The following is a 15,400-nucleotide window of genomic DNA, read 5'->3' on the forward strand; positions in this document are numbered from 1 at the left end:
AAAGAGCAGTTTTAGGTTTGTTTTAGCAAAGAAAAAAACAATATATGATTTGACCATGACTAAGAACAAAAGAATAATTTTTTGTTAGACATTTGCATTTTTCTCTGCACTGCCTGTTTTAAACTAACTTGGTGTTTTGTAAAAAATCTCATAAATAAATAAAAATATTTTAAAAAAATTCTAAAATAAAAAAAATAACTTACAACAAATGAAACAAAAATATTAATTTGTCTAACACAAACTAAACAAATCTCTATTTTACCTTTTTATTGATTTGATATATTATCTCATTAATGTTTTGAAAAAGTGTAGAGAAAGATTAAAGATGAATTGTATTTTTATGTTTGTTTTAGCACAGAAAAAAAAAACAATATATGGTTGCCTTAAAACAAAATTATTATTTTTTCCTGCCCTGCCTGGTTGCTTTTGTGCTACTTACTGAAATAAATTGTAATCTTTTTTCCTTTTTTTTTTTAATTTGAGAGTATTGTATCATCTTATTTGCATTCCAGTTTGTCCAAAATAAAACAGAAATATTAATTAATTCCAGTTTGTCTAACACAAACCAAACAAATCTCAGTTTTATCATTAATTCATATGATTTTAATAATTTATTATTTAATAAAACACTTAATCTGAGCATTAGATGTTCAAAATAAAATAAAAGCTGGAGATAAAACACAGCCGTGAAGCATTTCACGTTTAAGAAGTACATTAGCATTGAAAAATGCATTATATCCATTTCTGTCAGTTCAAGAGGTTTTATAATAGATATTTTAGGGGGCCCATATATTCCAGCGGCTCTGAGTCCAACATAAAAGGGGACGAAAATGAGCATGGTGCTGAGTAGTGAGTGCATTTAAACCACAGGGTGTGGAAAGAATACACACTCGCAGTTTGATTTTCCCATACTCTGACCTTCCATAAGAAACTGATGAGGAATGAAATTGGTTCCAGTCTCGCGAAAAAAAGCTCTGATTCACATCTGGACATCTGAGAGAGAGAGAAAGAGCGAGACACACACACACACACACACACACACACACACACACACGCTCAAAATGTCCTAGTCGGTGCAGCAAAAATGGCTCCTTACTTTCAGACAATGCGACAAACTGTCGTACTAACAATCAAGGCCTATTCCGCATTCCTGCCAAACAACTGCATTTAATGACTGAAAGCTGTAGCGCACTAAAACATTTGTGAAAAAAAAACATGATGCCATTCACATCTGCGTCACATGAAATGATGAGTACAGCACAGCAATAAAGTCTGAGCACAGGTGCAACGCCAGAAATAGGATTCGTTCTATTTGATTACAGTATGTATCACTGAGCAGGAGAGATGTCACTTCTAGACATATCATCCAGTGCCAGAGAAGCAAATGCATAAAGCCAATTTGACAAAGGGGTCAATATACAGCATCCAATAAAAAAGAAATCTACAAGATCTGCCAAGAGCTATAAACATCAAAATAATGGCCCCACTGTTCAACAAATATATTCAATTGGCTCCTCTTTTCTTATTTGTTTCTTGGATCATTTTATATTTTTGCCATTTACAAAGTCGTAGAAGTCAAACGTGATGCATGGCAGTGAAAAGTACGCCCGCCGCGTCTACGTTGAAACGTTAGCCGAGTCTGTACACCAGGCAATCACCACCAGAGATGATGTGGGGCTCATTGATTGCACGCAACTTGCATGATTATGTTCGGCGCAAAGCGTTCCATTGCACTCATATCTCATTACCTTTCTTCCTGAACGGCGGCCATTTTGATTGGGTCCTGCAACAGTGGAGAGAAACAAGAGAGCGCCACCGGCCTCCGGTTCCACAGGAAGTGCACAATAATCTGTGCTAGCTTCACCGAAAAGGCCTCGAAACGTCCTTTGTTTGTAATCTGTTCTGTCACCAATATGTCTGCGGCATCATGTGTCTTTTCTCGGTCCCCTTCCCCCCTTCTTATGATATCTGTTTATATTGGATCTGTACAATATGAATAATGTAGAGCAACCAATCTCATTACCATGCTCAGATATAGAATACAGATTATTGTATAACATTTGCATAAAATTATGGCTCTCGTTGAGGGAGAGGGAGCGTTTCTTTCACCGTTTGATTTATTGGGTTCATTTGTGGTGAGAAAGATTAGTTTTGCGTTACATAAAATTGCCTCCGATGTGAAATTTATGATACTTAAGTTGGAATTCAACACCTTACAATCAGATTTTAATAGCTGGGAATTTTAGACACATTTCAGTCAGGAAGACCTTTATCATCATTAGCACTTTCCAAATGAAGTCGTTTCGTAATTCCACACATGCATATATTTTGCACCTTCTTTTGCATAATATGCTCATTTACAAATCCTCACCCAAGATGTATTTTGCTCAATAACAAATGCAACATTTCATAGCTTTTATTATATTATGCGCAGTATGGAAACACAAACGCAATACTTGCAAGGCCTTCATTTGTGTCTGTGCATAAATCAATAACATATCACGTTGATATTACAGCCCATAATTCTACTTTTGGAAAAATAGTGGCACACTGTCAGATATGGATGTCTGAGGAGTTTTTTTGTGAATGCAGTACAATATAATTAGCTGGAGTGGCCAAGTACTTCGCTCAAGGGCACAGACTGGTCCTAACATAAAACATAAGGGTTTAACATCATCCCAGCTTCGCAGCTTGTTTTCATCCCAGAACCTTTCAGAAGTCCGTCCCGGCCCGGCTAAGTGGCAAACACTTAAGATTAGAGGAACAGAAGTTCCTCATATATTTTAATAGAGAGTTGTTCAGAGCTGGTTGGGGTTGGCAGGGTGCCCTGGTACCTTCCTCCTCAATAGCTGGTAGCCTTATATAACAGTGCATGCCAGGAAAGGGAGTTTGGAGGGGGAGAGCTAGGGAGTGGGGGTTATATAGGTTTAGCCACAACGTTTCCATTTTATCTGTGTACACAGTGGGATGATGAGGCCAGACAGGGGGGCTCTGCAGAAATCCTGCTGACCTCTGGAGAGCTCAGAGAGCAATGCACTGATACGAGCTGCTCTCAGACTGCAGGTGCTGAAAGCTATTACTCTCTTGATTACGGATGGGAATCTCAGGATTTAACGATTCTGGTTCCGATTTCGCTTAATGATTCCGGTTTCTTAATACCGTTGAGGAAGTGCCACATAATTGATCCTAATTACATTGTCATTTCGTTTAGACAAACCTAAAGTGTATTTTTACCTGCACATTGTCTTATGAACTGTAGGTACATAAACAGTAGTAGCCGTTTCGTTTTTGATGAGTCATTTTGAGTTTGTTATTTATTCTGATTTTTATTAAATATAATTAATTTGAGCCACTTTGACATTCATCAGTGTTTTATTTTGCTTTATTATTATTCAATTCAGCTCAGCTGAAGCATAATTTAGCATAATTTTTTGTAGATTCAATAACGGTGCACGTTCAATCAGCTCCCTAGGTCAATAATCATAGTACTCACTAGGTAGTCAGCCATTTTAAGGGCTGTGACAATCGAAAAATGCACTAGAACGTCCACTTTCTACACAAAAAAATACTATAATACAATCACAAAACTGGGAGTATCTATCCATCTTTTTATATTTTAATTGTCTTTTATTTTTTGTACATGCTTTAAACGGAAGAAAAATTATGCTAGAAAGATATTAGTCTTGCATGTTGTTGATAAATAGTTTAAGAAGCAGCTGAAGATACCCTTTCCTCAAAAACCCTAAGCCAATGCATTCTCTGCATTTCTCCTCTGCTCTACACTCTTAAAAATAAAGGTGCTTCCAATGCCATAGTAGAACCTTTTTTGACTAAAGAACCTTTAACATCTGAAGAACCTTTCTGTTTCATAAAAGGTTCTTTGTGGCAAAAGAAGGTTCTTCAGATTATGGTTCTTTAAAGAACCTTTGACTGAATGATTCTTTGTGGAACCAAAAATGGTTCTTCTATGGCAACGCTGTGAAGAACATTTTAAAGCACCTTTATTTTTATGAGTGTAGCTTGTTTTCTAATCTACCAATCTAATAAACATTGTATACTGTAAATTTTGCATTGTGAACAATTGCTTATGGTCATCTAGTCACTTTTGATACTTCTGCTTAATGGATATGTAAATAGTGGCAACATTTTACAATGCAAATGTGTTGTCTCATCATTGGAAACTGAGTGATGTGTAGTTTGCCAGGATCCTTTACAAAGCCATGTTTATCGATTTGTTGATTCATGAGCTATTTTAGTACTGTGAACTGTCCAGATTAGCAGATCCACGAACAGAAGAACCACAGAAGTTGTGGTACTTATTTCTGGTATATTTAAAAAAATTAAACCAGTTCTGTAGAAGATTCCCAACCTTGTCCTATTTCTGAAACAACCTAATTAGCACAATCTCATGGCTACTCATAACTATGGTACTTTTTTGTCGAACTGGTGGTTAATTTGTATGAATCTGTACCTCATGTACCTTGTACCTTTGTATCTCATTTGTATGGTTCTGTACAGTCTGCTAATGCCACATGCTTAAAAGGATAGTTCACCCAAAAATGAAAATTCTGTTATTAATTACTCACTCTTATGTCGCTCCAAACCTGTAAGATCTTCATTCATCTTCAGAATACAAATTAAGATATTTTTGATGAAATCTAAGAGCTTTCTGACCTTGCATAGCCAGCAAAGTGACTACCATGTTCAAGGCCCAGAAAGGAAGTAAGGACATTGTTAAATTAGTCCATGTGACATCAGTGGTTCATCCATAATGTTATGAAGCTACAAAAATGCTTTTTTGTCCATAAAGACTTTATTCAACAAATTATCTTTCACCTGGATGCTCTGTACCTTGTTTACAAGCAGAAAAAGACACACTGTCTTCGTAAACATGTTTGAAGATGTCAACAAAGAGAGGATGACTTGCAATTTTTTGCCCAGCCTTATTTAAACCAGAATATACAGATGATGAACTAAGAGAGATGGATGTTCAAAGTCAGAATACCGGCTCCTGTGTCAGCATGGCAGAGACTGTCAGGGAAGAGAAGAAATTATTGGATAAAGTCATTATTTTTGTTTTCTCTGCACACAAAAGAAGCTCAGAAAGTTCTTAGATTTGTGTTCCGAAGATGAACGAAGGTCTTGCAGATTTGGAACGAAATGAGGGTGAGGAATTAATGACTGAATTTAAATTTTTGGGTGAACTATCCCTTTTATACTCATGTTTTTCTCTAAAAACCTTGTGCAAATATATGTGAAATCAACAGCTCATAAAATACTTATGTTGGCCTAAATCACACGCTAATTGATTTAGGACATTTTGAAGCTAGTGTCGGATCAGAATCAAACGCAGCTCTCTTAAACACCTCGTTCTGATCGAGCGTCAACGCAGAGACCCTGGAGTGACACTAATTAGAATAAATTAACAGAAAACCCCTTGTAAGATAAATACGGGCATTAGCGAATGAACACATCCCTGGCCACAGTTCAGTCCCCGCACACACACTTTGGCCCGTAGGCCTCGTCGTTCTGAACCAGGGGAGTCATTTAAGGATGAACAGTTTAATTACAGAGCTAATAAGTGTTGCCACAGACTTTCTAATATTATTCTGGGAGAACACTAGCATGTCATTACCCTCCTCCCCCTGAGGAACACTTCCTATTAATCATAATGAGGAATTTGTTAGCATGTGGTCATGTCAGTTGGGATCAATTTCTTTTACCTAAGCTTCCTATGAAGCTGCCAGACGCTCGGGGCGGAGTGTGGAAGGGATCGATTTACAGTCCCGCAGCCATTAGGCCCTGTTTTGTTTTTGTTGTTTTTGTTATTTGATAGCTCATTTGCATCAGCGCGGCAGCTGCCGAACGCACATTGTAGTCGTTTGTTGACCTGCTTGCACAGATACTTTCTTGCTTTTCACACTAAAACGGTTGTTTATTTTAGGATGTAGCTCATGCCTGCGGCCCTGTAGTTTGATGATGGACTCTTGTGGCGTTTTTTTGCTAATAATGCAATAATTTGCGTAAGTAGAGTGTGCAGTCGAGCTGTCAGATTTTAGAAAAGCAATCTACACTGGCTGTGGTTTTATTGGTCATGTAATGGCACCTCAGGCTCTGACAGAAAAGCTACACTGACACAAAATGGCTCCCAGCTTGCCAGAAAGATTGAGAAATGTTTCTTCACACGAATCAAGGGAAACCTCAGTCATAATCGGCCCGTACAGCTCGCGAAATGGAGTTCGCACATTTGCCGGGGTTTGCTCCGAAAAGCGTGTTTGCCGTGTAGGTGAGGGGAGGGTGTTGGCCAACTGTTGCTGGATGGCTTTGGTGTCAGTTTGATGGGTTTAGCTCTGAGGTTTCACTTTTTCAGCTAAGGCCGCCTCACACTTTCCACTGGCACATTCATATGCAAATACTGTCTGATAGAGGGTAAGAGCTAAGCAGATAGAACAGCGCACGGACACTGAGAGAGACATGTGAAAGGTCACGGCAGTGAGAAACTAGAGGGAATCTTTATAAAAATGGATATGGTGTGAACGGATGCGTCTCAAACCTTCTGTTATAAATAACCGGCTGCCATGTGAGTGGGAGACAGTGGTGTTGAAACGAGGAATGAAGTTTTATTAATCAACATAACCGGGAGTAGAACCAGACGCAAGCAGTTTTGCAGTGCTGTATTTACTGTCAAAGCTTATTGTATCAAAAACATACACTTGTTCTAATGCTGTTCTATGCCTGTGAGATGTTGGATGTGTTCTAAAACCTAGTGAGCTCCCTACTTAGAGAGCATTCTAATTACCACAAAAACAGTCATAAGGGTCATTTTTTTAAAATTGAGATTTATACATCATCTAAAAGCTGAATAAGCTTTCTATTTATGTATGGTTTGTTAGGATAGGACAAAATGTGGCCAACTACTTTTGAAAATCTGAGGGTGCAAAAAAACTATATATTCTGAAAATTGCCTTTAAAGTTGTCCAGATTAAGTGGAAATGCATATTACTAATTAACAATCAAGCTGTGATATAGTTACGGTAGGAGATTTACTAAATATCTTTACTTAATATCCTAATGATTTTTGGCATACAAGTAAAATCAAATCAATATTAGAGTACTTAGAAAAGGGACATATTAAAATCATAAAAACTGTTTTAAAATCTTACACGAGCCTTCTATAAATGTTGATTTGTTTGTGCTCAAAAAGCATATTTTTTAGGTCGGTCCTGCCGATATACATAAGCAGTCCAAAGGCAAGTCTCAGGACACGGACTGTTTCTAGGATTTCAATAGGCATTTGTCTCTTTAATTTAGAAGGCCTAGCTGAAAATGATATGCTTTTTCAACATTTTTAAGCATTTTCTCCTTATGAATAGAGGCTTATGACTAGGTTGTATTGGTGTTTTAGAAAACAGCACATTTCATAGTTTAAGAATAGCCACATCTTAGATCAGCCTGATCACATTAATCACAATCAATAAGATAGCATGAAATTAACTGTCATCCGTGTGCAAAAACCAATCAGATCGGCCCATCAACTCGCACACTTAAAAGGTCGCAATGTGATAGGCTTTCATTAGGATTATTGCCATTTCATTTCCATAGAATTATCTCGAGCAGGCATAATGAAATGAGATGTGCTGCTCGGATGAACAGAAATACAAACATTCAGCCAGTGACAGGCATCAGCCGCGAGTTTCCTCTCTCACTCAGTCTCTTCTCCTTCGCGACACCCTCTCTCATTCTTTCGTAACACTCAAATAAGTGTCATGGATCTGTGTTAATGACAGCCCTGTCCAGGACCGATTGCTGAGAAAGCCATTCCCTCACAGCCACAACTTTAAACATATCTGATTTCTGCTTTTGATATTAATCAGTCACTTTTCATGGGTTTTTAAGGAAGTGGAGTAGATGTAAATTGGCGGGTATTTGTCAGGCAGGCGTGTCAGCAGAATCTGTGTGTGTGTGTGTGTGTGTGTGTGTGTGTGTTGCTGAGTGGACTGTAGCAGGCAGCCAGTGTGGGTTGCTGTAATTTCCCAGGTGTGCTGCACAGCTGGGTCACAGGCTCATTCTCCTTCATCACACAGTTAACCTGCACTGACTCAGCTGAAGCTGTTTTGAGCATCTTCAGCAGGTGAATGCACAAGCTGCAGGTTTACTGTAAAAGACACACTGGTTCTGATCTAATTGATTTCTGTTTACCATGTAGGTCGAGTAGATGCATTAACAGTTCTGGTTTCAGAAACATTTCTTATTAAAACTTTAAAGTCAGCATGAAATAGCATGTGCAACCCATTCTACTTCTGTAACCTGACGTATTTCTGAGTGAAACAGGATATTCAATGAGAAAAAAGGCTTGATTTTATCCATCTGGAATTAATTTACATGCAGGTTACATGCCAGAATAGAGCCAGATTGCTGGAAGGGTAAAAATGGAAATGTTAAAAAGTGTACAAGTCACTTGTTTTTCTAAAGAAACACTGTCCAACAGTGACACCAGCAGGTAAAGTTACAGCAGGAGTCTGCGTCTCTGTAGTCTCTCCTGAGCCCGTTGAGTTTTAACAGACCCCCTAAAGGGTTATAAAAAGGTTTGATGAAGGGTAATTGAGAATGAATGAGATAAAGTCACGTTAGAAGAGGCAATGCCTCCATTGGGATATGATTGGATATAACTGGTTATAATCGGCTGTGATTGGTTCGTGTGATACATCCCGGCTCTTGTGTTTGTGCATGTTCTGCTTTCGTGAATCAGTATGAAAGAACAATTTAACGGTGTTAATGGGAAGACTAATTTCAAAAAGTAAGCAAACAACTCACACTTTTACTTCAAAGTCAAAGTAAGACTTAAAATGACATGAAAACATAATCTGTTGGGGTTTTTAATGAGTAATGAGCTTGTTTTTTTAAACTGAAAGTAATCTCTGTGTCTGTGACCAATATTTACCGAGCTTTGATGACTGATGATCTGAAAAATGCAAAAATAGTTAAAAATTAACTATTAAAAAAACAGCTCACAAATAAACTATATTGTTTAAATTGTTACTGTCTTGAGTTATTGTTTTTGGAATAAATGTACAATGCTAAAAAGAAAAAAAAACATGATGAGATTCGTACTTGGTTTTACATTGTTAATGTAAAAATATAAAATACTGTTTTTTTTAGTTTTTTGTTTTTTTTACTGATAGTAAGTAATGTTTATTTAAACAAGAAAATGTGAGTGGGACATGATTTTACATTCGATTAAAAAAAAAATCCCTTTTCATTTCAGGACGCCACCGCACACCACTGTGCCAGTGGTATAGAAAATGAAACACTTCATTTTATCCTGATTGTGGTTAGCCAATAATAAAATCTGAACAAAGGTACAAAACTGCCACTGTGGTGGCGTGCTTTCAAAAGCTACTAATTTGTACCATTTAGGGGTAAATAAGGTGCAGAGATGCACCTTAATGTACCGCCCTTGTGACAGCTTTGTACCTTTTTTCCTGAGAGTGTAGTCTAAAAATTGTATTTAATTGTCAGCCAATACTGTGAGCACAATGTGTACATCTCATACTGATTGAAATGTTCAGAATCTGCAAAAATGGTAATTTCTTTACTAAAATAAGAGGTATCATGTGAAATGCATGTGATTGTTTATTTAGTACTGACCTGAGAAAGATTTCACATAAAAGACGTTTACATATAGTGCACAAAAGAAAATAATAGTTGAATTCATTAAAACGACCCTGTTCAAAAGTTTACATACACTTGATTCTTAATACTGTGTTGTTACCTGAATGATCCACGGCTGTGTTTTTTTGTTTATTAATAGTTGTTCACGAGTCACTTGTTTGTCCTGAACTGCCTGCTGTTCTTTAGAAAAAACTAATTCTTTGTTTTTTCAGCATTTTGTGCATTTGAACCCTTTCCAACAATGACTGTATGATTTTGAGATCCATCTTTTCACACTGAGGACAACTGAGGGACTCATGATGCTCAAATGCTCACTGATGCCCCAGAAGAAAAAAAAAACATGAATTAAGCCTCTGAAGGGCAGTACTAAATGGGAAAAATATGAAATATATGCAAAATAAGAAAAATCTCCATTCTGTTTAAAAGTTTTCAACCCCAGGCTCATAATGCTGGGCACAAAAATGCTGGAAAACCAAAGAATTTGTGGGAGCTGAAAGATTTTTCTGAAGAACAGCAGACAGTTTAACTGTTCAGGACAAACAGGGGACTTGTGAACAACTATCACAACACAGTATTAAGAATCAAGGGGGTGTAAACTTTTGAACGGGGTCATTTTTTATAAATTCAACTATTAATTTCTCTTGTGGACTATATGTAAACATCTTTTATGTGAAATATCTTATTAAGATCAGTACTAAATAAACAATAACATGCATTTTGTATGATCCCTCTTATTTTGGTCAAATAATTAACATTTTGCAGATTCTGTAAACAATTGACCTCAACTGTAAGTTGCTGTGAGACACCTAGGCCTGTCCTGCAGTCTCAGGTCCATCCTTGTGTGGGATCATCAAACTCGCACGGCTCCCTCTGTTTTATTCCACTGCGCACATGAAAGCATTTCATTCATCCCCCTCAACCAGCAACTTTAATTACCACTGTACTAATTACATCAAATCACTGACATCTCCATCTGATACGGCAGGGACTTCAAAGACTAATTGTCTTTGAGCCCTGCGTTTTGGAAAGAAAGCACCGAACAGAAATACCAACCGCATGTTTCATTCTGTGGCTCGTATTGTGTGTCAACTGAACATTTCTGACTGTTTATTTATCGTTTTTTTTCTCCTCTCTCTGTCTGTTTGCAGTACGACAGTGAAAACATGTTCATGAGTATGCCAGAGCCCAGCCAGGACTTTGTGCCAGGGAACCAGGTGGGTTAATTACTGCTCACTCCTTTTGTTTTAAGTCGTAATTAAACAAATTTAAGCCGGCGCATCGCAAATTAGAGCCGCTATCAGTCGCCACCATAATCAGGGGCTATTATAACATGTAAACAAAGCATTTAAAGCTTTGTCTTAGCTTAATGAAATGAAGCTTTAATGCATATTGTTGCAGGCTTTCATTTCCTCCATTTACACTTTCATTAAAAACTACACACGGTATGGACTGCAAACAAGGCCACGGGTCTATAAAAGGCATACCGCAGCGTTTCTGAGCAATGCTCCTCTAGTTACGGCCGTTACTCACCGAGGGAAGTTTATTTCAGGATGCTTGTGCTTCACCGAACAACCAAGATAAAAGGCTGTTTCATCGGTGACTCAAGCTAGATAGTTCTATAAAAAGCACAGCTTGATTAAATTTTTAAACTAAAGCATGCAATTCGGTGCATTAAGGTCAAGGGTGAACATGCCTGCTTGAGGAGAGCAGGTCGTCTTAGGGGACCTTTTACATGTTTGGCTAATGAATTAAGGCTACAGGTTAATTAGCGCCCTTCAGGAAACCTGCCACATTCTGCTGTATGGAAATGAATGTGACAGGCGGCCCGATGCACGATCATATGTGCTTGTGCAAAATTGTAACTAGGATTTTTTCCCGCAGTATTTCTCCCAGCTAGTTTTATCAGCCCGCAGCAGGCTATATATGATGTTGCTGCTCTATTAAAACATTTCCTTCCTGCTTTTGTCATGGGCTGTTTGGGTTTGGCCTGTTTTTATAGACTCATTGATCTGAACTATGTGCTTGCATTCCATGAAATTTAAGCAAGCTACATTTTGACATTTCAAACTTCGAATTCTATACACAATGGGATGCTGAAATATTACTCGAGGTTAAAAACAACTTTTCTGCGAAGCGCCTTGACGCAGTAAACACAATGAAGGCGCTGAATTCAATCTGTTTGTGGATCACAGAGTTTGGCCTTTAATGTAAGACATGTAGAGTCTCTAAAATAACCCCCCTCCCTCCGCATCTCACTTGTGTTTTTCTTATTATGAGTTAAAAAAAGTGTTATGAATAATTATTCCATTTGCAAAAGTAAATTTAATAATGAAACACATTTGAAGAAAAAAATGTCCATATGGTTTGGCAGCCTGCTCAAAACATCTCCTGTCTTTTGGTTTGACATAAGTAACGTTTAACAGGTCTCCAGTCTGCTGAAACGTGTGAAGGTGCAATTCACACCTTTTCTCACGCATGTTGAAAATTGTATATTTAAACTTAATCATGAACACATTCGCTTGTGGTTTGACAAAGTTGTAGGACTGACAAAAGTATCTTTAAGTTTGTTAGAGAAACACCTGGTTAAACATAGGTCTTGAATGTCAATCAGTTGTCTAATCAATTAGTCAAACTAATTTTTTTCATAATATAGTGAAATATATCATAATGATATCTAATCTAATCTAATATAATGGAATATAATATAATACAAAAAAGAAACTAGTCAGTCTAATCTAATCTAATGTATTATAAATCTAATCTAATTTAATCTAATCAATTACAATATAATATAATATAGTCAATTAGTCAAATTACATTTTTTTCATGATATAATGAAATGTATCATAATAGTATCTAATCTAATACTGTAATATAATAAAATACAATAGAATATAAGCAGCTGCAACAATTCTTAATTTTTTAACATTGGAACTAGCCAGAGTATTACTCCTTAAAAAAAATTAATGTCTAATCTAACATAATATCATACAATATCATATAATATAAGCAACAGCAACAATGCATTATTATTATTATTATTATTATTATTAATATACTTTAACACTGCAACTAGAGTATTACTATTTAAAAAAAATAGTCAGTCTAAATCTATTATAATCTATTATATAAAATAGTTAATTAAAATAGTCTAATTTAATATAATCTATAATATAATATAATTATTATTTTTTTAAAAACTAGCCAATCAGAGTATTACTGATTAAAAAAAATAGTCAGTCTAAATCTATTATAATCTATTATATAAAATAGTTAATTAAAATAGTCTAATTTAATATAATCTATAATATAATATAATTATTATTTTTTTTAAAACTAGCCAATCAGAGTATTACTGATTAACAAAAATAGTCAGTCTACATCTATTATAATATAAATATAAAATAGTTATTATTAAAATAGTCTAATTTAATATAATCTATAATGTAATACAATATAATTATTATTTTGAAACAATATTATTATTATTATAACACTGCAACTAGCCAATCAGAGTATTACTGATTTAAAAAAAAAAAGTCTAAATCTTTTATATTCTATTATAATACAAAATAATATAAAATACGCAACTAGCCATCAAAGTATCAATTATTTAAAAAAGTAACTATATAATATAATATAATATAATATAAGCAACAGCAACAATACATTTATTATTATTATTATTCATAATAATAATATATTTTAACATTGCAACTAGCCAATCAGAGTTTTACTGATTTAAAAAAATATATTCTATTCTAATATAATATAATTATTAGTTTGCAATAATAATACTATAATTATAACATTGCAACTAGTCAATCAGAGTATTACTGACTTAAAAAAACTAGTCAGTCTAAATCTATTATAATTTTTTTATAATATAATATAAGCAACAGCAACAATAAATTATTATTATTATTTATTTAATATTATTTAACATTGCAACTAGCCATCAAAGTATTACTAATTAAAATAAACTATATAATATAATATAATATAATAAGAGCAACAATACATTACTATTATTATTATTATTATTATTACTATTAATAATAATAATAATAATAATAGTAATGTATTGTTGCTCTTATTATATTATATTATATTATATTATATTATATTATATAGTTTATTTTAATTAGTAATACTTTGATGGCTAGTTGCAATGTTAAATAATAATATAATTTACCATTGCAACTAGCCAATCAGAGTATTACTCATTAAAAAAAGAAACTAGTCAGTCTAATCTAATATAATATAATCCATTAGAATCTCATTTAATATATATAAAAGAAACTATTTAGTTGAATTGAACCTAATCTAATTTAATCTATTATGTCAGTGGACAATTCATTATTAACCGATTTACCATTATTATATATATTTGTTAAAAGCTGACTGAAACTAAAGGCCGTTACTTACATTTACTGACTAGTCACATTTATAAATGCACATGCCTAATTATGATGTCATGCTGAAGTCACATGATTCACTCTGGGTTATATACTTGAAATACATATAAACACATTACCTATACATAATCATATGTGAGTCCTAAAAGCCCTTCCATAAGCATTCACAGTGCATTTTGATATAGAGAATTAGCGAGAATTACAGTCTAACCTGTAGGCTATAGAGAAAAAGCCCAGTGGTGTTATGGCCCTCAATAGCAAGAGGAAAAATAAATAAATGATATTTGACTCATGTATTATTCAGCGCGCTCTAGCAAATGCATTCAGGAGAATGTAAAGGAAAGTGCACTAAATTACAGGTCACTTGTTTGTTTCATGGAGTTTATACCTCTTTAAACAGGAAAAGCTGCATACGGTCCTATTGTGCCACCCATTACATAGCCTGAAATTGATTTACAATGTGCATTGTCTGCATTGTACATTCCCAGCCACTGTGTTTAAGGTGCTCACGCTGCATGTTTGCTGCAGCTTTAATGTCGGTGGAGATGAAAGATGCATTGAGAATCTAAAGCAGCATAGAGCCAAAAAAAAAGCATTGAAGAGTGATGAAAGTTGAATGGAGTCTTGCATGTGCTATAGTTTCTTGTTACCCTCCTATATCGGTTGACCCCTTGGCCTTGCATCCCACTGTAGTTCCGCGTGCCTGCCAGTCCCAGCCAGACGCAGCACAGCAACAAACAGGCCGGCGGCCACTGGAAAAGAGACGCCCCTACACACACGGACGGCCCCCGTCTAACATGGGTAAATAACCCCACACCTACACCAAGCAGACATCTATCAGTGCAAAATAACGCCAACTTACATTATTTGTGTTATGTGCTGTGTGTGTCTCTCATCCATATGGACTCTTTTTACATTTTTAACACTGTTAATGTAACACTAACATTTCACAAATTCAATTCAATTGAATATATGCGATGTAGATTTAGTTCAGCTGAAGTCAAAAGTTTACATACACCTTACAGAATCTGCTAAATGTTCATTATTTAACCACAATAAGAGGGATCATACAAAATGCATGTTATTTTTTATTTAGTACTGCCCTGAATAAGAGATTTCACATAAAATGCATTTACATGTAGTCCACTAGAGAAAATAATAGTTGAACTTATAAAAATGACCCTGTTCAAAAGTTTACATACACTTGATTCTTAATACTGTGTTGTTACCTGAATGATCCATCTTTTAATTTTTGAGATCCATCTTTTTACTCTCGTATGCAGCTATTACAGAAGGTTCAATGGCTTACT

The 15,400-nt window shown here is 35.3% G+C and overlaps 1 protein-coding gene across 3 annotated transcripts in view; it reads left to right on the plus strand.

Annotated features, from left to right (window-relative positions):
* tox (thymocyte selection-associated high mobility group box) overlaps nucleotides 1-15,400 on the plus strand; it is a 75,780-nt gene that overhangs the window by 24,510 nt on the left and 35,870 nt on the right. For all 3 annotated transcript variants that reach the window (XM_073849140.1, XM_073849142.1, XM_073849141.1), the window contains exons 2-3: nucleotides 10,821-10,886; nucleotides 14,784-14,891. In XM_073849140.1, coding sequence (XP_073705241.1) covers nucleotides 10,821-10,886; nucleotides 14,784-14,891 — 174 coding nt within the window. The remainder of the gene's footprint in view (nucleotides 1-10,820; nucleotides 10,887-14,783; nucleotides 14,892-15,400) is intronic.

Source organism: Garra rufa, chromosome 10, assembly GCF_049309525.1.
Source record: "Garra rufa chromosome 10, GarRuf1.0, whole genome shotgun sequence".
NCBI lineage: Eukaryota > Metazoa > Chordata > Actinopteri > Cypriniformes > Cyprinidae > Garra > Garra rufa.